The sequence below is a fragment of the Dermacentor silvarum genome, chromosome 3, assembly GCF_013339745.2.
Source record: "Dermacentor silvarum isolate Dsil-2018 chromosome 3, BIME_Dsil_1.4, whole genome shotgun sequence".
Taxonomy (NCBI): domain Eukaryota; kingdom Metazoa; phylum Arthropoda; class Arachnida; order Ixodida; family Ixodidae; genus Dermacentor; species Dermacentor silvarum.
Genome location: NC_051156.1, coordinates 191,684,239 through 191,705,089, shown reverse-complemented (window position 1 = coordinate 191,705,089; position 20,851 = coordinate 191,684,239). Strand labels below are relative to the sequence as shown.

General features: G+C 47.3%; 2 protein-coding genes across 2 annotated transcripts; both read left to right on the top strand.

Moving 5' to 3' along the window:
* The first annotated feature begins 1,791 nt into the window (after positions 1-1,791).
* Positions 1,792-8,222, top strand: LOC119445102 (solute carrier family 13 member 2). Its single transcript, XM_049664880.1, has 5 exons — positions 1,792-1,958; positions 2,813-2,946; positions 5,045-5,194; positions 7,366-7,481; positions 8,054-8,222. The coding sequence occupies exons 2-5, from the start codon at positions 2,839-2,841 to the stop codon at positions 8,220-8,222; spliced, it is 543 nt and encodes a 180-aa protein (XP_049520837.1). The 5' UTR covers positions 1,792-1,958; positions 2,813-2,838.
* A 3,493-nt stretch (positions 8,223-11,715) lies between these two features.
* LOC119444156 (solute carrier family 13 member 2) lies at positions 11,716-18,151 on the top strand. The gene is made up of 7 exons (XM_049664879.1): positions 11,716-11,995; positions 12,887-12,967; positions 13,272-13,379; positions 13,908-14,088; positions 15,714-15,875; positions 16,970-17,107; positions 17,526-18,151. Exons 1-7 carry the CDS (start codon positions 11,823-11,825, stop codon positions 17,685-17,687), a joined length of 1,005 nt encoding a protein of 334 aa, XP_049520836.1. The 5' UTR covers positions 11,716-11,822; the 3' UTR covers positions 17,688-18,151.
* Positions 18,152-20,851: the final 2,700 nt, after the last annotated feature.

The window sequence follows — 20,851 nt, the reverse complement described above, 5'->3', positions numbered from 1 at the left end:
GGGCCTCCTGGTAGGCTCATGCCTCCTGGCCCAGAACGTTCTTGACGTGCTGCACCAAGGTTAAGCACAGTGCCATTCTGCAGAGCATCCAAGGGCTGCAGTTATGACCTGAGACCTATAACTATATTCGGGCATTCCTAAACGGGCGCACCGCCTCCCTGCATATAGATGATATACAGATGCCCTCATTCACCCTTGGTAACATTGGCACCCCGCAAGGGGCGGTGTTATCCCCATTACTGTCCAATATTACCCCCATTCCCATGGCAAAGGCTCTAAGCCGCATCCCACTCTTGGGACACACGCTTTATGCGGATGATATCACGGTTTGGACCATGTACGGCTCGGATGGCGACATAGAATCGACACTTCAAGAAGCAGCCACAGCTATAGCTGCCCACGCGGCAAACCTTTGCCTTGAATGGTCCCCCATAAAGTGAGCACTCCTCACACTCCGGCCGCGGCCTGTCCCTATCGCCCCCATCGTGATTTATCTGCATGACACTGTCATACCACACTGAAAAGTGGGCCGATCCTGGTGATAGTGCAGAAAGGGTCCAAGCTCAATGGCACACACTAAGGACAAAAAAGAAAGAGAGTGAAAGAAAGAAAGAAATTCATCAACCCATCCCCTGTCGAGAAAATGGAGGTAAGCGACGCTTGTCCTGTGTGTACTTGACCTACTACTTTTCCTTCCCTTTCCCACTACTTTCTGTTCCCTTTCGTGGTACTTTTCGTTCCCCTTCCTTCTACTTCTGCTTCCCTTTCGTGCAACTTTTCTTTCCGTTGCGTTGTATATTTCCTTCCCTCGATGTATACATTTAATAAACGTCTGTTTCATTACCGTGACATGTCGCGAACTTTACGTTACCCTGATGAAGGTCAGATACACACACGACAAGCTTCGCTTACCCCCATTTTGTCGGCAGGGGAAGGGCTGGTGATTTTTTTGTAACCTCGTTCTGTGAAAATCCCATTTTGGGTGATAGGAATAGTTGTAAATAAATAAATAAATAAATAAATAAATAAATAAATAAATAAATAAATAAATAAATAAATAAATAAATAAATAAATAAATAAGTAAATAAATAAATAAATAAATAAATAAATAAATAAATAAATAAATAAATAATAACAAAGTTGCAAGAATATATTTGAGCTTTTTGTTTCTTGTCTTACTTTTTATGTTGCATTCATGCGGGCTTGCGGCAACTCCCAGAAATAAAAAGGGAAGTCAGCAGGCGATTGAACGTCTTGTAGAACCCGGTGAAAGACAATGTATCTCTGGGTGAGCTGGGGGGTAGAATGTTCTTTTTTTTTACCGTTTGATTTATTGTGAGAGCCGTGCTGGAGCGACATTTGAATGACGTCTAACAGAGTTTGATACGCCTTCCAACTTTTTTTCATCAGTTATCGTCGTTATCATCATCATTATTATCACCATTATCATCGTCATCATCGACGCGGCTCTCAAAATAAATTATATGGTTCCAACGGATTTCAGGAATAGGGGGACCAGCCACCAATCTTAAGACTAATAAAAAAACACGTTTCCTTGATCATCCTGTGGTTCATCATCATCGTCGTCATCGTCATCATCGTCAGCGTTGTCACAGCTTTAGACGGCACTATTTTCCCGATCTTTGCACGAAAGAGGCTAGAAACAGACATACCCTATACGGAAATGTAGTGGTAAACCACCGATAAAGACACTGTCTTAAAGAAAAAGAAAATGTCGATTGGGCGGAAGTCGCGAATAGCGACCGAGGAAGAAGAAGCGTTCTCCGCCAGCGCGTGGTGAATGAGGCGAAATGTAGAAGAAGAAGATCGGTGCTCGGGGGATGCAAAGCTCGCTGCATACTTGCCAGTTCATCCGAAGGATCTACAACTCGCTGCAGAGGGATTCTCCCAATTTCAGCCCTACCGATCGGCGTCGCAACTTTTGCCAGCGGATTCGGTAATGCCTGAACCATGTTCCATTGTCTCGCCCAAGTAGCAGCTACCGATAACGACCTCGCGCTTGGATTGCCAAGCGGATTTTCGATTACTATGCAATGACAAATAGAACGCCCGCCTATAATCTCTGCAGCCAGCGTATTAGAGGTTTTACTCATCGCGTACGCGATGAACTTACCCTTGTCTGTTCTCGAATCTTGGCCTGAATTTATATAGGAAAATCAGAGTTGTCCCCGTGCTAAAGCTTTCAAGTAAACGACGAAACGATATGGCACATTCGACTTGTCGCTTTCGAGCGCTCTAGAGCGCTCTAGCAGTGCAGTTTAGAGCCGGCGGGTCGAAATCGAACACTCGGAAACCATTGCCTGGTTCATATACACTGCATTCGACTGCTCGCTTTAGAGCTCTCTAGAGCGCTCTCACGGTGCGATTTGCATTCGGCTGGTCGAAATCGAACACTCGGGACATACTCGCCTCGTTAATTTAGAGTGCCGTGCTCCAATTTAGAGCTCTCGGAGGCGCTAATCCCTCCAACCTGGGTATACTATTGAAATCCGACGGAAACTGGATCACGTGATCGGACGTCACTGAACTATTGCATGAAACTTGACTGATGCAGAACTTTTGGCGGCGAGTCAGGAAAGCCGACACAGTTGTCTGCTCTTTTTTTTTTTTTTGCTCCGTACTTATGCTACCACCGAATTTAATACTAAGCTATGAAACTCCATTCGTACCGAACCGCGACTCGGCGCTTTCGAACACTATGCTGTGGCAGCGCATCTTTTGTTTACAAATGCGCAGCTTGGTAGGGTTTTGACAGCAGCGTGCATTTCCCTTGTCTTATGTGTCACGTAGGATTTGCTGCCCCGTGAGGAACCGGCATGCCTTTATGCCCGAGGTTTCACAAGGTGTGCTCGTGCTGGAAGCTGTGGTACATATTCGCGGTGCCCTTGCTGCTTCTGCCGCTGCCTATATACATGGGAAACAAGGTGAGACTCTATAGCTCCGCAAAGGAACATACGAAGGAGGCCCTTCGCATAAATGTAGGAAACATTGACTCCTCTTGGGAGCAACGTCAATGAATGAATGAATGAATGAATGAATGAATGAATGAATGAATGAATGAATGAATCAATCAATCAATCAATCAATCAATCAATCAATCAATCAATCAGTTTATTTCAGCTTACATAAGTAAACTGAGACTGGCAATAGAAAAATCAGTCTCAACGGTAGCTTCGCAAGCCTCATCAGTACTAAGACTAGGACGTCACATGCAGTTTCTTAGTGCTCGAAAGAAAAAACGTGCTGCTTTTAAGCTTTTAGCTTAAATCCTCCCCCTATTTTTTTTAAACTGTCCGTCGTGGTGCAGAGCAGTTTCGGTTCCATGCGCGCCGCCACATTAGGCTGTAACACGTGCACCTTCATACTTAAGCGCGCAATTATGTCAATTTATCAAATTATCAAACGCGAAAGGCGTCTGTGCGACCATTTTGGCGCGTAAAACATAGGTCCTTATAGGGCGGGGCCTTGCCAATACAGGCTTAGAAAAACGCTCATGTTACCAACCTGTGATGGCGGCACTTCGGCTTTTTCGTAATATTTTGTACCGCTTCCTTAGCCAGCCAGATTTATATTGCCGTTTACCAATGACATCAGTTACAATGCTTATGTTCAAAAGTTGCCGCGCTGTGTTATGTTACACTTGAATATTGGGCATTGTAAATTCGCCTGTTCCTAATTCACGACTTGTTGCTGTACTTTATTCTGTGTCCCGTCCTGCTATGATCTCCAAAGAGATTGGGCAGTACTGTAAATAAATAAATAAATAAATAAATAAATAAATAAATAAATAAATAAATAAATAAATAAATAAATAAATAAATAAATAAATAAATAAATAAATAAATAAATAAATAAAACGAAGGTTTGTTGCATCGACGATGCCGTTGTTTTGTCGTTCCTATGAGAGTCTCACCTCGAATGTTCGTGATCCGCTCGGCCGTTCCAAGAACGGGTGCCCTCTTTTCGAGCTGTGACGTCACACCGGAAGGTGAGGGCCCCTTGCACTTAAACGCGGGGACGCTTAGCATGGTCAACTTACTTGCAAAGCACGAGTTTCAGTTGGCCCGTGCGCAGGACACTGTAACTGTAACTACACTATAAAATAATTTACGCCCTTGCAAGTCAATAAGTGTGTAAATAGGTCTATAACTCACATTCGTACACCCTTTTTTGGGTGTAAGAGTGCGAGTTATAGGCAGATTTGCTCCGTTTCTCAGAGTTAAGGGTGTAAATTATTTTACAGTGTAGGGAGTGTTGGGTGTAGTGATCTCAAAGCCGTCACTTTTTTTTTTTTCGCCTCGTTGAGCGATGCTCACCCTTGATATACCGGGTGTTCATTTTTAAGTTTTAGGGAATTTTTAAAGATCGCCTGTGGCAGGTAGCATAATTCTTATCGTTGAGCTGGGTTATTCGATGAGGCGGATATTAGTAGCACGAGAAATCGAAACACGTATTCAACTAATTAAAAACATTGACTAATTAACTTCTTAGTTAATTACCTTACGACACATATTGCAATTTACGAATTGTAGCCGATGAGCTTGCGAGGCGTATCCTCTTGGGATGAATTTCCAGAATGACACCAGTTTGGAGATATGCGCCATCCAACTCGCCGTAAAAATGCACCTTGTTCCACTTACTTTTTAACCAAAATGCTGTTTTATACATTAAAGCACAAAAGTAACTGGAACGCCCATGCATTTCGTCCCACACTTTGGGAAACAATATCTCGAAACTGGTGTCATCCTGGAAATTCATTTCAAGTGGATGCGTCTTGCAAGCTCACCGGCTACAATTCGTAAATCGCATTACGTGCCGTAAAGTAATTAACTAAGAAGTTCATTAGTCAATTTTCGTTAATTAGTTGAATATGTGTTTCGATTTCTCGTGCTACTGACGTCCGCCTCTTCGAATAACCCGGCTCAACGATAAGAATTATGCTACCTGCCACAGACGAATTGTAGAAATTATGTAAAGCTTAATTTTGAACATCCGGTATACATATTCCGGTCGCACGTGCAGGCCGGCCTCAGCGCTTACGCCATGATCTGGATGGCGGCCTACTGGACGCTCGAGCCGATCCCGCTGGCGGTCACGGCGCTCATGCCGCTGGTGCTATTCCCGCTTTTCGGCATCCTGGGCACCGCCAAGACGACCACCCTGTACTTCAATGTGAGCGCCCTTGCGACAATTAAGGGCCCGCTCCTAATTAAAATGTAACTATGGCGGTTTTACGTACGCGTAGAACCACGACCTGATTATGACGGACGAGAGGCTCCGCATTAATTTTGACCACATGGGCTTTTTTTCAAGATGCACCTAATTCTTAAGTATACGAGCGCCTTTTTTTTTTCTTGCATTCCGCCCCCATCGTAATGAGGCCGCCACGCGGCGGGGTTCAGCCTGCAACCTCGAGCTCAAAAACGCAGCGCCGCAGCTACTGGGCTACCGCGGCTGGTGAAGGCTGATTCCTTCGTTGGACGGACACTAAAGAGGGATTTAAAGGGACACCGACGAGAAACGTCAAATTTGCTTACTGATAAATTAGTCTTTAAAACCCCTATTTTTCCCGCCCATGTTGCTGTAATAAGTTGATTATGCCAAGAAGAAATGCAAGCCGAATTTTTTTTCCAGTTTCGCACCAACCCCACCTGGTACGTCAGTCTGACGTCGCAAATTTCAAAGCTACCTTTATTTTTTCACATTTGAATCATCGTGGATATATATAAGTAAAAGTTTTGAAACATGCTAAATTCAGTATTTGGCTATTTAGAATCCAATGTAGTCAACTTTTATCGAGAGAAAAGTAGCAGTTTCACCCGAAAGGCGAACCATCGTTTGCGACAACAAATAAATATGCAGCTATACGAAGTAAGTATAGTAGATTTATCGGCCGTATAAACTTGCGAACATAGGCATACTAACTAAATTAACAAGCATGGTGTCACACGCGCCCAAGCAAACATGAACACATCTCACTGGATGACCGCGGAAACTCGCTGTCAAAACGCTGGAGTGAGGAAGCACGGCGGCAGCACCGGGAGAATTTACCTTCATGCTGCGTCTTGCATCAACGTGACCTAATCTGCGAGAACACAGCGCAGGGGCCGCCCAGAGTAGAACGCCCCCTCCCTACCCCTCCTTCCAGAGCGTTGGGCGTGACTGGGAGACGGTGCGCTTCCTTCCCGCTTCCCTCCCTTGCGTGCGCGAGACTGAGCAGCGATCGCCTGCTCACCCTCGCACGCTTTCACTCGCACATGAAGCATACGGCGTATGGCGGCAATTTTATCGCCCTTGGAACTTTACACGGAACCTCACGGCGACGGCGACACCGACGGCGACTTCAGAAATACGCCTGGAGTGTCCATATAATTGCTGTCGCAACAAAAACGAACTAGGCCTTAGCAGACGGTTTCGATGTCCATGATCTGACGGCGAGCTGGTACGGAAACTTCAAGGTGACGTCACCGCCTGGCTTTCGTGTTTCGTGTCTTTTCTGACTTATCGAGCCACTTCTCACGGTAACAGTGCCACGCTTGTTATTGTAGAAGCGTAATTTACATGTACAAATAAATGTCTATTTATCCTCTCTTTAAGCTAAAGCTGAATTAGTAAATGACTCTTCCGTAGTATTAGGTAAAACATTCACTCTTACCATGAAGGGATGTTGGGTATAACCAGAAAGGACCTAAATACGAATTACGTGGTGGCGACGCCGCCTTGAAGGTTTCCGCACCAGCGCCCTGTGACGTCATGCATTTCGACAACGTTTAGATTCAGAATACGAGCGCATGACTATGGCCACATACCGCGGCGGCCGCATTTCGATGGAGGCGAAATGCAAAAACGCCCGTGTGCTTGCGTTCTAGTGCACGTTAAAGAACCCCAGGTGGTCACAATTAATCCGGAGCCGTCCACTACGGCGTGTCTCATATCAGAACTGATTTTGGCACATAAAACCCCAGAAAGAAGAAGAATGGCCACATTATACTCCGTTACTTGCTGCAAGATTCAAAATGATCTTTTCTTCGCTAATTGAGCTGAGAAAATGAGTCGCTAAAATCAGTTTTTTTCCTTCTGCCCTTTTCCTGTTTGCCTGCAGAGCTCCTTTCTTTCATACCTAATAACCTCCACACCTCACCCGCGTCTCTTATTGATTCTCTCCACCATTCCCTGGTGCCCGCAAGGCAGTGAGGCAGTTGCGATGCCCACGTGGCCACACACTTTTCTTTTCTCCACATCTATATGTATTTCTCATCCATAATTTTTTACCACATTAATTAACCTTGCGGGTTGTTCCGCCCATGTCACGACTAGTGTCATTCAAGTGCATCCCGTTCCAGAACATCGGATTCGTCCTGTTCGGATCGCTGGCGGTAGCGGCTGCCGTGGAAACGAGTCGCTTGCATCAGCGACTGGCCCTCAAGTCGCTGCTGCGCATCGGGACGAGCAATCGAAGGTGATCTCCGTGATCTTGACGACAGCTATGAGTATTTACCGCCTACAAATTCAATCTCTTGCCGCCACAGATATATCCCCCCAAAAATCCACAGTGACCGAGTATTGAGCTATTTCTCGATACAAAGCACCTAATTTGCACCTTATAGTTTCGCACATTCTTAGCGGATGGAACGGATAGTTTGGGCAGACGCGCACAGGTTGTAAGTGAGTGCTGTGCGTGTTGTTGTTGTTGTTGCCTCAAAACATAAACATGCGCCGCTCCGTGAGTGTATAGTGACTTTTTCTTCCTTTTCCTACTCATCTGTTGGACACACGAACTTCAGAAAGCGGAGACTGATTGGTTGAAGAAGTCACGTCACGTCACGTCACTTTCTCGGTTCGCAGTGGCGTTTTCCTTGACCGCTTAAATAACGCCGCATATTTTATATTAACTGTGCCTCGTAGTCAACACGTGCAACCCTCATCGCTAAATTACTCATAGTTTTGTGCTGTCGCTGTGGTCGAAGGTCGTTTATGCGGCAGTTTAAGGAGCCCTTCTCGTGCTTGTGGCCTGATTGCTTAACTTTGCAGAATCCTGCTGGGTTTCATGCTGGTGACTATGTTCATGTCGATGTGGATTCCCAACACCGCGTCCGCCTCCATCATGACGCCCATAGTCGTGGCCACTCTCAACCAAGTTCATGGAAACAGCAGAAGCCCGTCCGAAGGTTTGTCACCGCAGGTTGAGCTGTATGCATAGGGCAACGTTTCGGACAACCCAAAGAGGCGGAAGAGGGGGGGGGGGGGGTTCAGTGCAGGAGTTGTATCACTACGCTCAAATTTTACAAGACAGCAGAGGTAGAATTCACAGTTTTTTGCTCGCAAGAACTGTTTGCTATAGACTGGCCAACTTCGCTAACGACACGTCCAACACCACGATTGGGTGGTGTTGGACGTGTCGTTCTTTGTGAACATTTCTTTGTGAACACAGGCCCTGGCGGAAGCGAAAGCTACAGGGCGTGCAGTGGCCATCAATATTGCAATTGAGACCGTACTTGAGACCGCACTTGAGACCGCCGGAAGTATACGCGGCGCAGAGAAAGGTGCATTCGCGTGGTCTCGCTCCCCTGAGTGGCTTACGTGAGCTGTAGCCTCCGCTCCAGAGCGACATTATTGCAAAACAGAAACAGAGTTGTGTTTTAGCCGAGCTCGTCAAGAAAGCGTCACCAGAGCTGGCTTCATCGCAATCCGATACAGTTTGTGGAGAAGCGCACTTCTGTAACCGATTTTAACTACACGTCGGAAGTGTTTATGCCTGCTTGTAACCGAGTAACTTGTCATAGGAAAGGTAAGCGTCATTAGAACTAACAAATAGAAATGCTGCCACAAACTGAGGACAAGCTTTAGCGGTACGAGAAGCTGGGCTTATTGAAGGCATTACACGCGAAAGAGACATATGCGTTCATATCTTTGATGGGTAGCGTCTGAAGTTTGTCGGAAGCATAGGACCAAATTTGCTATATGTCGGATGCAGCCCAGTGGTTGTCAAAGATGAGGGAAATACAACTGGAAGCGATTGGAGATTGTATCGACAGCGTCAAGGGTTCGCGAAGTTTATGGGGGCTGTTGGCTATCATGCGATAGCGTGAAGAAGCTGCGTGTCTTTCGAACGATGCATCGATTGTGTCTGCACACGTCTTTAGTCGGAAACGGCGTTAAACGCAAGGACGAAGTGAAGGTGCGCAAAATTACGAGACGCCTCGTTCATGTATTTGGCGCTGTTCTCGTCTGAAAATGACTAACCGACTAGTTGGTGCTTTCAAGTTAATGCGGAGCCATTCTTGAATAAAGAACGAAAAGTAGTATGGAAGTTGTTTGGAGCGTTTTGATGTGATGTGTCCCTTTACCTTGCGATCCTTGCAGATACCCTCTTCGATCCAGACACGGAATCCACGGAACACCGAGAGGTTTCTAGCGAGGATGCGGCCGTTGTGCAGTGAGTGTGATTTCTCGTAGTACCATGAACTCCGTCCACGTACTACTGTAGGAGTTGCCTATAGATCACGCACGACGTGCGGAGGAAGCTGTGGATCATTTACCCTGCAGTGGGCTCAAGAATCCGCTCCCGTTACTTTTCCCATCGAAAGCTTTGCCGTTCTGCTACATGCTCCTTCGTCAAAACGAGGCTTTTCCGCAATGTTTCAGTTATGTAACCAATCATTAATTTTCCCCATTTCCCCCCTAGCCTTGTTTTCATGGATCACCTGCAGAATGTGGGACCAAGACGACCCTGTCGCACTGCCTTCATCATCGATGAAGGCACTAAGGGATTCATACGCGTATCCGTGCAGCAGCTCGAACCGTACAACCCCGTTTCTCGCTTTGGAATCTTCGCAATTTCTTGTCACCAATCTGTTCCTTCGCGAATTGCGCCGATGGACTAGTATAAAAGTTCGGCTCCTCGGTTGTAACGTACACGGAGCATTTTTTTTAATTTTGCAGCGAAGCTGTTAAGGGCTAGGTTCCAGGAGATCGCGTCCGTGTACACTGGAAGTAGGCAACAATCTTGTGGCGTCTCGTTCACTTGGTATATACGAAAATTAGCATGGAAGGGTACGAATGTATGACTAACATGACTGATAGGTTGTGACATCAATGACATTACATGCTCGTCAGTTACGTCAAAAATTGGCCGCCATCCCACCCTGCGAACGTGAATGTCCAGCGAAGCTGTCTCAAACACCACACATGGTCGAGCATTGTATTCACGCTGTTCTTCTGGTGTCTTTAATTTCCGTGGTCTACCCATGGTAGTCTTAAATGAACAGAATGAGTTGCAACTATATAGCACATATACATGCTGTATACCTGATTGCAAAGGAAGATATGCCGTTTGCCTTCAATTGGTTGACGAAATCTCCACGTGACTTCCCTTTTTGCTGCGCTCTGTGAATCAGCCAGTGCTGACGTCACACGGGAGGTATCGCAGTCTAAAACAGGTGGCGCCACTCCGATTTTCTATTTTCGTCTTTTTATCGCTTACAAATGCCTTATTTTTAGACACGAATAATGAATTCATTATTACAGAAGCCTAAAATGTCAATATAGTTTGACTTTATATTATTCTTTACAGTCCGTTTAAGGTAATCGCGGTTGATTCATTCACACATAATTATTGCTACCTCATTATGGAAGCACTCCAACGCATTAATTATACGGTTTACGATATGCAGGCCGCAGAACGACATGCGCGCCGGAGAGATGCGGCGAGCGATGCTGCTGGCTGTTGCCTACGCCGCGAACATCGGAGGCACGGGATCGCTCATCGGAACGCCTCCCAACCTAATCCTACAGGCCGAGTATGCCAAGTGAGCGCGTTGGCGAATCAAATGAGCGGAAAACTAGGGATGCCTAGAATAATTAATAAAATTTCCTAATCGAGTGGAATATACAAATATTACAGAAAGACGAGCTCCGATTACCGAGTAGATCGTTCCTAAACCATGTGAAATAGGGAGCTTGCAACGGGGAGTCCGTTTGGTAATAAAAACGTATACATAGTTTTCATTGACGTCATTTTGGCCGCCATCTTAGGGTAAGCTGCGTAAACAAGAAACGTGACAGCAAGAAAGGCACGTTTTGCACCGAGCGAAAAATCGATAACACCGACGATCCGGTGAAAACGCTCGCGGTAAAAGAAAAAGGAAAACTATGTAGGCGTGACGATAAGGTGCAGTGACGTCATCGTGGCCGCCATGTTTCGGTACTAGCGCTACGGGACTCTGCGTCCGTGACGTCCCGTGAAAGCTATCTATACATTACTCGATGCATGTAGGTAATACCTTTCGGAAATGGCCGTTCGGACAATTGAGGAGCTTGTAAGTGATAAACACCTGCTTTCGGTTATCTGGTGCAGCGGGACGATGATACCGGTCAATGAACAATGGAAGCAGTTGCACGTCACCAGATCCAAGTACAATGTTGCGTTCGTCGAAGGAGAGAAATGTGTATAATACATCAACGCACATTTTTTTTAGAAGGATGCAGGCACGGTGAGGCTGGCCAAGCAATAAATGGAGACAGCAAATTCGTGATAAGTCATTATCATTCGGCGACTAAACATTATTGAGCTGAAATTATCTGCCTTCTGTGCTTGCTGCGAAACCGGTGTCACCGCGCAGAAACCGCCGCCTTGCAGGAGAATCTGTTGCTGTAGTGTTGCTGTTTTCGTGCTGATTTATGAAAGTGGTTTTAGTTGTTGAAGGTCAAATATTTCCCTTTATGACATACTGTCCACGAGGCAGACTGGTTATATTGTGACATGCGGATGTGCGGACATATACGCGATCGTTAACGCCAAATGAGCGACGTACGCCCTCGAACATTGCAACAAGCGGGTGCGTTGTGGTCGCGCAGGCTCTTTGGCCAGGACGACGTCACCTTCCTTTCGTGGATGGCGTACAACGTTCCGCCGATGCTGATGTGTACCATGCTGGCATGGCTGTACGTGCAATGGAAAGTGGCCAAGCTGACGTGAGTGGTCCACTGCTTTCATTCACTCCCCCGAAAGTGACAAAGGTGGAACAACCAGAAGTCCGATGCACGGGGCGTTTCCTTCGTAACACATTGACCCATGGCTAATGCGGAGCGCAAGCTAATAGGACAGAAGCAAAGGCACGAGAAGAGACACAGCGTTGTGTCTTGTCTCTCCTAGTGCCTTTGCTTGTGTCCTAGCAGTTTGCGCTCCGAATTAGCCATGCTTTCATACCAACTCGCCCATTTCTCGCTTCTGATTAATATGGGCTCATATTCACGAAGAAACAGAAGGCGAACAAACGAGATATAGAGAAAGATAGAGAGATACCACCGTGACGCAGAAGCGCTGACTCGCCACGTTGCAGCTAATGACTTCACTTTTCACTTATGCCAGTGCTCGTTGCAAAAATATTCCTTGTAAATTTGGCAAAGAAAACCCGAAGAAAGCAATCACAAATCGCACAGACCTCATCACCTTTTATGCCACAGCACACAAGTGTCGTACAATCAACACATAGCACGTAGCATCATAATCCACAACACACGGTGCTGTGTGGGTTACCTTTGATTAAACCGTGAATTTGATAGAAAAAATCGAAGTCCCCTATTCGCTGAGCCATTCTTGTGAGCTAAATCAAGCACGAACGACGCCAGCCAGTAGTGAGGGCGCAAGTCTTAAATGAACGAACGCGGGCGGACGGGTGGTTCTGGGCTCAGCTTCGATGAATCTGTGACTTTCTTGAGAAATCTTTTCCTTTGCCGGACTTACTTGTTACAGGCCGGCATTCTGCGCATTAAGTGCCTTGGATAGAAACAGGATTGTGCAGGTTCGAGCTAGGAATTATACAGTGCTGCTTATACGCTAAACGACACTGTTCTTCCCTGCAGACCGATGGGCGCTGAAGAGGCGATCCGCGAACGAGTCAAGCTGGAGCTCCTGCGCCGCTACCATCAGCTCGGGCCGATGACGTAAGCATGTGCCAGTATTCCTTCATTTCAAACCTAATGCATTTATAGTGAAGAGCTGTTTATGCGACGTTACAATTTTTCTTTAAACGTGGGAACGTTCTAAAGAAACAAATTCCTACCGACTCCGTGCAGTCATTTGGCAACCGTTTACGTCACCGACAGGGAAGCTGTAAGAATGCATGAATGCGAGCAGTTAATTCAAGTTATTCAGGTTGTTGATGCAGTAGATGCCTGACAGAGCGCCCCCACACTGGCGCTTTTTGCACTGCATCGGTAGTCACGACGAATGTGATGAATGCCGCAGGTTCCACCAGGCAGCCGTGCTGGCGCTGATGACCTTCATGATATTCCTGTGGCTCACGCAAAACCCGCGCGTCATCCCCGGCTGGTCCAACCTGTTTCCCTACGGCAAGTAAGTGCGAAGAACGTGCACTCGTCAACCTCTGCACACAGTGCGATATAGTACGACATATAACCGCATCCTAAAGCCTTCTACATGCATTCTTTGATGGCAACCGGAATTGGTTCCCCACATTTTTTTTTTTACAGTATGCACTTCTAACGAATATACCCCATATGTATATTACTCGTGACGGTCACGTCATCACTGACTAGTATTTGTACTACGTAGTATCTCCACTCGTAGCTTAAGGAGTAATCGAGTCTTATGAGGAGCAGAGGCCCCGTCAATCTGGCCAACCAGATAGCTGAATGAATGCATGAGTGAGTGTATAATTTAGAATACGTGAACTCGATGTCACTCAAGGATAGAATAAAATAAAGAACTATACCCACATAATGGAGCGATAAAGAATGAAAGAGCAGAGAAGAAAGATAGCCGCAAGGATAAAAGACAATTAAGCAAGCGACGTAGCGGCTCTCGCTAGCTCGCTTCAGAATCAACGTTCGCATAGCATTCACAAGTGGCCGTGCACTGCAGGCAAATCCTGTCCTCGGTGCCCGCGGTGCTGGTCAGCATCCTGCTGTTCGTGGTGCCCAAGGACCCCCGCCAGGGCCTGCGCAGCAAAGGGCTGCTCACCTGGGAAGAGGCCAGCGTCAAGATCCACTGGGGCACCATCTTCATCATCTGCGGCGGAATGACGCTGGCCGAGGCCTCCAAGGCATGTCGCTCACGGCGAAAAAGTGGCCGCGGGTGTACTACCTGACAGGAGTGAAACATGATTTAAATGTTGGGTTTAATTACGCAATGGATGCACATTATACATTCTACCTTCTTTAAAACTTGGAGGTATAACCAAAAAAAATATTTTAAGAAGATTGTGCAGATGGAACGCGCATGTTGGAACGTAAGTGAAGTAATCCTTTCGTGAAGCGGTTGATTAAATTCTGTAAAAAGAAAAAAAAAATGCGATGCGCACGTGCTCTCGCTAGCATGTGCTGCTTGACGTGAAGCACGTGCCAATCGTCTCGAAGAGGTACCACACGAGAGAAGCGTGCGCACGATTGTGGCCTAAGGGTTAGAGCATTTGAATGTTGCCCGGGGGGCTAGATTCCATGTAGGATTGATTCTACGCACCACTGGACACACAATTCTCTTCTTTTGTGCGCGAGAGATATTCAGCGAAGGAGCATCAGTCACGTTTAGCATAGTCAGGGACAGTTGGCAAAGGAAACTTCGCTTTAAAGTAAGCTTGAGGACTCCACACACAGACTCTGTGTATAGCCCCGAGTCATCGGAGCTCCTGGCACAGCTGTGGTCATGCACCTCGTAGGCGTCGATAACGTAAGCGTTGGTAACGCAACATAGAACACATGTACTGCCGGTCCCGGCGGTACTGGGAAGTTCGACTGGGAACTGGGAAGTTCGACTTGAACGGACGCGTGCGAGCAGCGACGCACCTTACGTGGAGCGCGGCCGAGCCCCCGTACTTAGAGCCGAGCCAATAACAGCTATATCACCAAGGGAAAAACGAATTTGAGCTGTGTTTTTAAATTATCCTTCTATAAAATATTAAAGAAGGCCACTATTACTGTGAGAGTAGGCTTGGTAAGCTCGAAAAGTCGCGGGAACGAAGAACAAGTGGCGACGCCTTCTTGAAATCCTCGCACCACCTCGCCGTGACGTCATGAAATTCGACAACGGCTGTTGTCGGGCCTAGTTAATTTTTTTATTAGTAAAGATGAACTATATACATGCTATTCTGAAAGAGCCAAGAAACTAAACCTGGCAAGCTTCAAAAACATTTACCGGGCCACAACAGCCTAAATAATAAATAAATAAATAAATAAATAAATAAATAAATAAATAAATAAATAAATAAATAAATAAATAAATAAATAAATAAATAAATAAATAAATAAATAAATAAACTCCGACAACCATGACGTCACATTGACAATAGCGGCTCTCTAGGTTTGGAGCGAAATTCATAAAATGTAACTTCGACTTTAATTTTCTCTTCTCTTACAACAAAATTAACCGGAAGTAGTTTTTATTTTTATTAGTTTTTCGGTGTTAACTTCTTTAGCGTTTCTCTTTAGTCTCCATTTACAACTACCATTTTCTTCCCCATGCTTTCGCTCACACAGATGTATGCTATCCCTTTAGCCATATAGTCCACTGCGTTCAGGAATTGCTGTAGAATATATCGGCCAAGCTGGCAGAGCTGCAAGGCCTTTGCGACGCTCTTATCGAATAAGGTGACGAGAATGAGAGGTGTCGTTTCGCGCACGGCGCTTGAAACAGCAATCGCGTTCATTCCCGGCCTAATTCCTCGTTTTCCAGGATTCGGGTCTGTCGGCCATGCTGGTGATCAAGATGCGCGGCCTGAACGTGCTGCCCAGCTACCTGGTGGTCAGCGTGCTCTGCTTCTTCGCCTCCATGCTGACCGAGGTGACCAGCAACACGGCCATCACGGCCATCATGCTGCCCATCATCTTCGAGATGGTCAGTTTAAAGTCCGGCGAACGCCTTTACTTGTACACACACACACCTCTTCTGTGCCCATTCTGCGGGAGCCCCACTGCTGTTTGGTGGACGCTATATCCAGAAACGTTCCTACAGCCTTACGTTTTGCCGCAGTTTTCTTTTTTTTTTCGACGCACAAGCGACGGGCGGTCAGAGCTGTTGAGGGCCTTGTTCGCTTGGAGCTGTACGCAGTCATCATATTGTGTACACGTGGCTCTCGCAGCAGTCTATACGTATATAGTGGCTACTGGAGAACCACTACTATACTGACGGGTAACGCAACATCGGTATACATTGAAACGCGGTAGGAAAGAGAAATTAACGTAAGACACGTCTTACCAAGGATTGCATGAATGTGCGAAGTGGCATTTCCTGGTTCACTATCCTTAAACACTCAACGCCCTTTAGCTACCATTTGAGGGACAAATATTGTGTAATACGCGCTAGCGACCAGAGAGAAGGAAAAAAAGAAATAACGTAGTTTAGTATATTGTTCACGTTTAAATTTGTATGGACGGGGAAGCCCCGGGTACGAGCCCCGCGGCTAGCTAGTCACGGTCAATCCTGGACTCCACACCTTATAGCCTGTTCCTTGGGCATGTCGCCGCTGCTGTTCGGTGCGCCGGTGAAGTGGGCACTATTCCCCTCAATAGCAAAGCCCTTAGTAACCCGCACGCCGTGGGACTGTGCGACGAGTATACGGATTGTAGGCCACCTATACGAATACACGGGTTCGAGGAGCATTTCATGTTTGTCTACATTGGTGAAATCGCAGCTGTTAGAAGACGGGCACAAATTGACACATGTGCACGTACGGTATAACGACAGGCAAGCCAAGCGCCACTACCAAATGTTTTATTAGGCATCCAAAGGGCGCCTGTGTTTATTGCAGTCAGCATACCTCGAAGACATGCACTTTGATTTCTCGTACAAGTCGAGTAATTTAGCTCGATGATTAGAACTGTGCTCTCTGAAGATAGAGATAGAGAGCTGAGAATTTAAAAAATTTGGTGCAGCTGAAGAAAAAAAATAGAACACCCTATATATACACTGGATGCATCCGCGGCATGCAGGCCGTGGCACTGGAGGTGCACCCGCTGTACTTTGCCATCCCCGTGGTGGTGGCCTGCTCGTTCTCCTTCATGCTGCCCGCTGCGACGCCACCCAACGCCATCGTCTACGAGATGGGGAACTTCCGCATCGTCGACATGGTGCGTGCACACACGGACGCATCTTGACGGGCCGTTGGGTTTACATACGCAGAGTTAGGCTTGATGTTGTAGCCGATTGCAGTTGTATCTCTCGCCTTGGTTAACGTAGTTGGACGTGTCAGCCGCCTGACAGTGGCACGAAGCTACTAAGGGGAACACGCACAAGTTTCTCATAAAGGAAGTCTGGCAACTGAAGAAAATTTCATCCTAGATCCCAGTATCTAACGCGGAACGAACGCCACGAAGCTACAAAGAAAACCCTTACGGGTTTCTCGGAAAGAAAGCGTCACGGTTCAAGAAAAATGTGTCCTCGTAGTAGCTTCGTGTACAGCTTCGTGCTAAAGTCAAGTGGATGACAACTTTCACTTTCAGGGTTATCTCTTTGCTCTACTTTGAAATTCGGCTTCTCTGCTTTCAGGCGGCTCCCGGGTTCGTTATGAACCTGGTGTGCGTCGTCGTTGAGCTGGTGGCCATCCACACCCTGGGCCCCCTGGTGTTCGGTCTGCACAGCTTCCCCGAGTGGGCGTCAGCGGACCAGAACGCCACCGTGGCGCGCGCACTAACCGAGCATACTGTTTAATGCGCCCTCTGCTCGGGTTATCTTCGCAATGCGTTGAACCGGTTTCCGAACGTTTACGCTGCCTGCCTGCAACGTGCACGATGGCATCAAAACGGCATCCAGCGAAGGACGACCATAACTGGAGAAGTCGGGCACAGTGGCAATCAGAGACGTACACGCTGTATATATTTTTGCACAGCCTCTTTTGCTCCCCCTTTCCTTTTATTTTTTCTTTTGTTTATGTTGTATATCGCTGCTCTTGCTGTATATCGCCGACTCTTATAGGGTTAATTGTTTTTTTGAATTTTCTAAACGAGGTATTACGAAGAATTTCCGCCGCTATATGCTCTTTATATTAGCCATATAGTCTCAAACGTGCCGAAGTTCGTCGCTTATCTGAGACAATGGCCACCGACATTATCATTGCGCGCGCTGCGTTATCTCGTTGGTCATGCAGAGACAGTTGGTAATAAAAAAAATTGACGCCAGAACTGTTCTCACGATTAATGTGGATGGTAACGCGATTAGAATTCGAGCAATGTCGTGACAAACCGCATTTCTGAAGCCAAGTTTGCTTAACCAACTGTAATTGTCATTCTAAGATTACTGTTTCTATGGTTATATCTATAGCATCACCCGGTATCCTTCCAGTTTGCTATGTCACTCGCTTGCCATAGTAACGCTTGAGTTTGGGCGCATGACGATCTGTATGAAGCCGACGCAGTAACCATATGGAATGGCAATGTTGGTATGACAACAACGGCACGACGACGTTGAAATGAACATTCTAGAATGATGACGTTGGTATAACGAAGACAGCGTGAAGACGCCGTCATGAGGACACTTGGATGACGATCGACGAGTGCACGATGAGTATACGGCGTGACGAAGGCGGTATATGACTAAGCTAAAATGACGACGACGACACGGCGAGGACGCTATGAGAACGGATGCATGATAACGACTGTCTGAAGACGACGCCGTGATGATGGCGTGACAGCGCCGGCATAATCACGATTGACTGACGACAGCGTATAATTACGATAGAATAACGAAGGACTGACGGCGGTGGAACGAAGGCAGTATGACGAATACGGCAGAATACGACAATGGGTGACGTTACTGAAGTGACGGCAATGGTAAAACGACAGCGCGTGTCTGCGACGGCGTGACAACAATGGTATGACGAATGTGACGATGACGGCATGACGAGAGTTTGATGACGAAGTTGGAATGACGGCATCACGACGACCACGGTATGACGACGAATACACGACTGTGTGGTGACACAGTGAGGCCGATGGCACGACAACGGTACGAGGGCAATCGGATGACGACGAGTGTATGACGACAATGGCGTAACGACGACTGTATCATGAATCCGGTATGAGGATGATGGCCTGACAACCATGGCATGTCGACAGGCTATTGACGAAGCTGGAACGACGATGTTGCAATGACCACGACGGCATCACCATGGTGAGTACATACGTAGCGGCCCACGCTATTAGACGACTTGTCCCACTGTGTCGGCGTATAGAAGTCGTGAGGGCGACGGCGTTACGAGAGTCAGACGACATAGCAGGAATGACGACATGACGGCATCACGACCTGGTGGCCCAAGCTGGTAGACAACTTGGGGCCACTCGGTCAGCCTAAGAGGTTGGATAGGATAGATATATAGGATGGATATCGCGGCGATAACGCGCCAGGTGTTGCATGAGGGGAGAGGGCATCGCTGCGACGCAACGTAGCCCTCGCTCTTTTTAGGCCTGTATTATGCACGCGTTCCTTGTCCGCGCAAGCTGTCGCCTACGTTCTAGCTGTGCCTCGGTAAGGCCAAGTCAAAACGTGCTAAGCATCTCAACGCACTATGAAGCACGATATTGGGCTGCTGAGCACGAGGTCGCGGGATCGAATTCCGGCCACGGCGGCCGCATTTCGATGGGGGCGAAGTGCGAAAACACCCGTGTACTTAGATTTAGGTGCACGTTAAAGAACCCCAGGTTGTCCAAATTTCCGGAGTGCCCCACTACGGCGTGCCTCATAATCAGATCGTGGTTTTCGCACGTAAAACCCATAATGTAATGTAATCTCAACGCACTGGCTTGCACCCGAGGAGTTCGAAGGATCGTTCAGCGGCGTTCCATTGGACATAAAAGCTGTCGCATTCACTAAGTGCTTAGGTGTCCTCGGATTCTTTTTTTTAACAGCGAAGCTGTTTAGGCCAGCCGCAATTTGTGGTGCGTAGCAATAAACTACCAAGAAGAAAAGAAAAACTTTCTTGCCGAGGCGGGATTCGAGCCCACTTGCCCCCGGTCCCAAAGCGAGTGTCGTAACCACTAATCTAACAGCCACGCCTGCAAAGCATGCATTTATGTGAACGATATGATTGCGAAGTTCGAACCATATGATTGCGTTCTAGCGTCGTCGTCTTCGTCCACAGCTGGCCCGCTCATATACGCTCGTGCTCTGCGAGGTGAACTTTTGCGCGCTATTAGAGCGAGAGAGAGAGACGCATTCACGGACCGGGTCTCCTTGAACGCGGTGTCGGCATTGGAACGCGGTGTCGGTGTTGCAAGCTGCGCTATATATGCAATGCGCAGTGCTGGCCGTTAAGACCGAGACGCGCGAAAATAAATTATTGCCATCATGAGTAACAAGATGAAAAGTTCGCGCGCACTTCCCTAAAATGCTGGGCTACGATCGCCCAGCTTCGCTGTTTCAAGCGTTGCGCGGCGGAGTGCACGGCTAAGCGTTTTTTTTTTTTTGAGTATACGAGAAAAAAGCCTGATAAGCAGCCAGGGATCGAACGCGGGCAAAACCAACCATCTGGTAACGGTGGGCAAAACGCCGACGGCGTCGGCAACAGTTCTGCGCGTTGCTGGTGCTGCTGCATGTCCAAGTTTATACAGCTGATAAAACTACCTTGAGTCGATCCCACGGCTGCTTCGCACACTACTCAGGGTTCCCCTACGGGAAGATGGTGTAATTTTTTTCCTCTATGAAAATGTCTGCCCCTGTGCGTCGCTGGCTTCCCGCCGCCGGCGTTGGAACGCAGAACACGCTGGACTGGTGGTGACTAGGCACAGCTGTTAAGGAATCGATGGTATTCCTAAATAAATGCATCACTTTTAGGGGCGAAGCTCCGTAGGGTCGAGCCTTGTCCCTTGTCGCGCCGTCGT

Excerpts from the sequence above, each read along its gene's own strand:
- LOC119445102 (XM_049664880.1), top strand. The coding sequence starts at position 2,839 with ATGCCTTTATGCCCGAGGTTTCACAAGGTGTGCTCGTGCTGGAAGCTG. Across the intron at positions 2,947-5,044 it reads CTATATACATGGGAAACAAG|GCCGGCCTCAGCGCTTACGC; the intron begins GTGAGACTCTAT and ends TCGCACGTGCAG. Across the intron at positions 5,195-7,365 it reads CGACCACCCTGTACTTCAAT|AACATCGGATTCGTCCTGTT; the intron begins GTGAGCGCCCTT and ends ATCCCGTTCCAG.
- LOC119444156 (XM_049664879.1), top strand. The coding sequence starts at position 11,823 with ATGAGCGACGTACGCCCTCGAACATTGCAACAAGCGGGTGCGTTGTGG. Across the intron at positions 12,968-13,271 it reads CATCAGCTCGGGCCGATGAC|GTTCCACCAGGCAGCCGTGC; the intron begins GTAAGCATGTGC and ends TGAATGCCGCAG. Across the intron at positions 15,876-16,969 it reads TGCCCATCATCTTCGAGATG|GCCGTGGCACTGGAGGTGCA; the intron begins GTCAGTTTAAAG and ends CGCGGCATGCAG.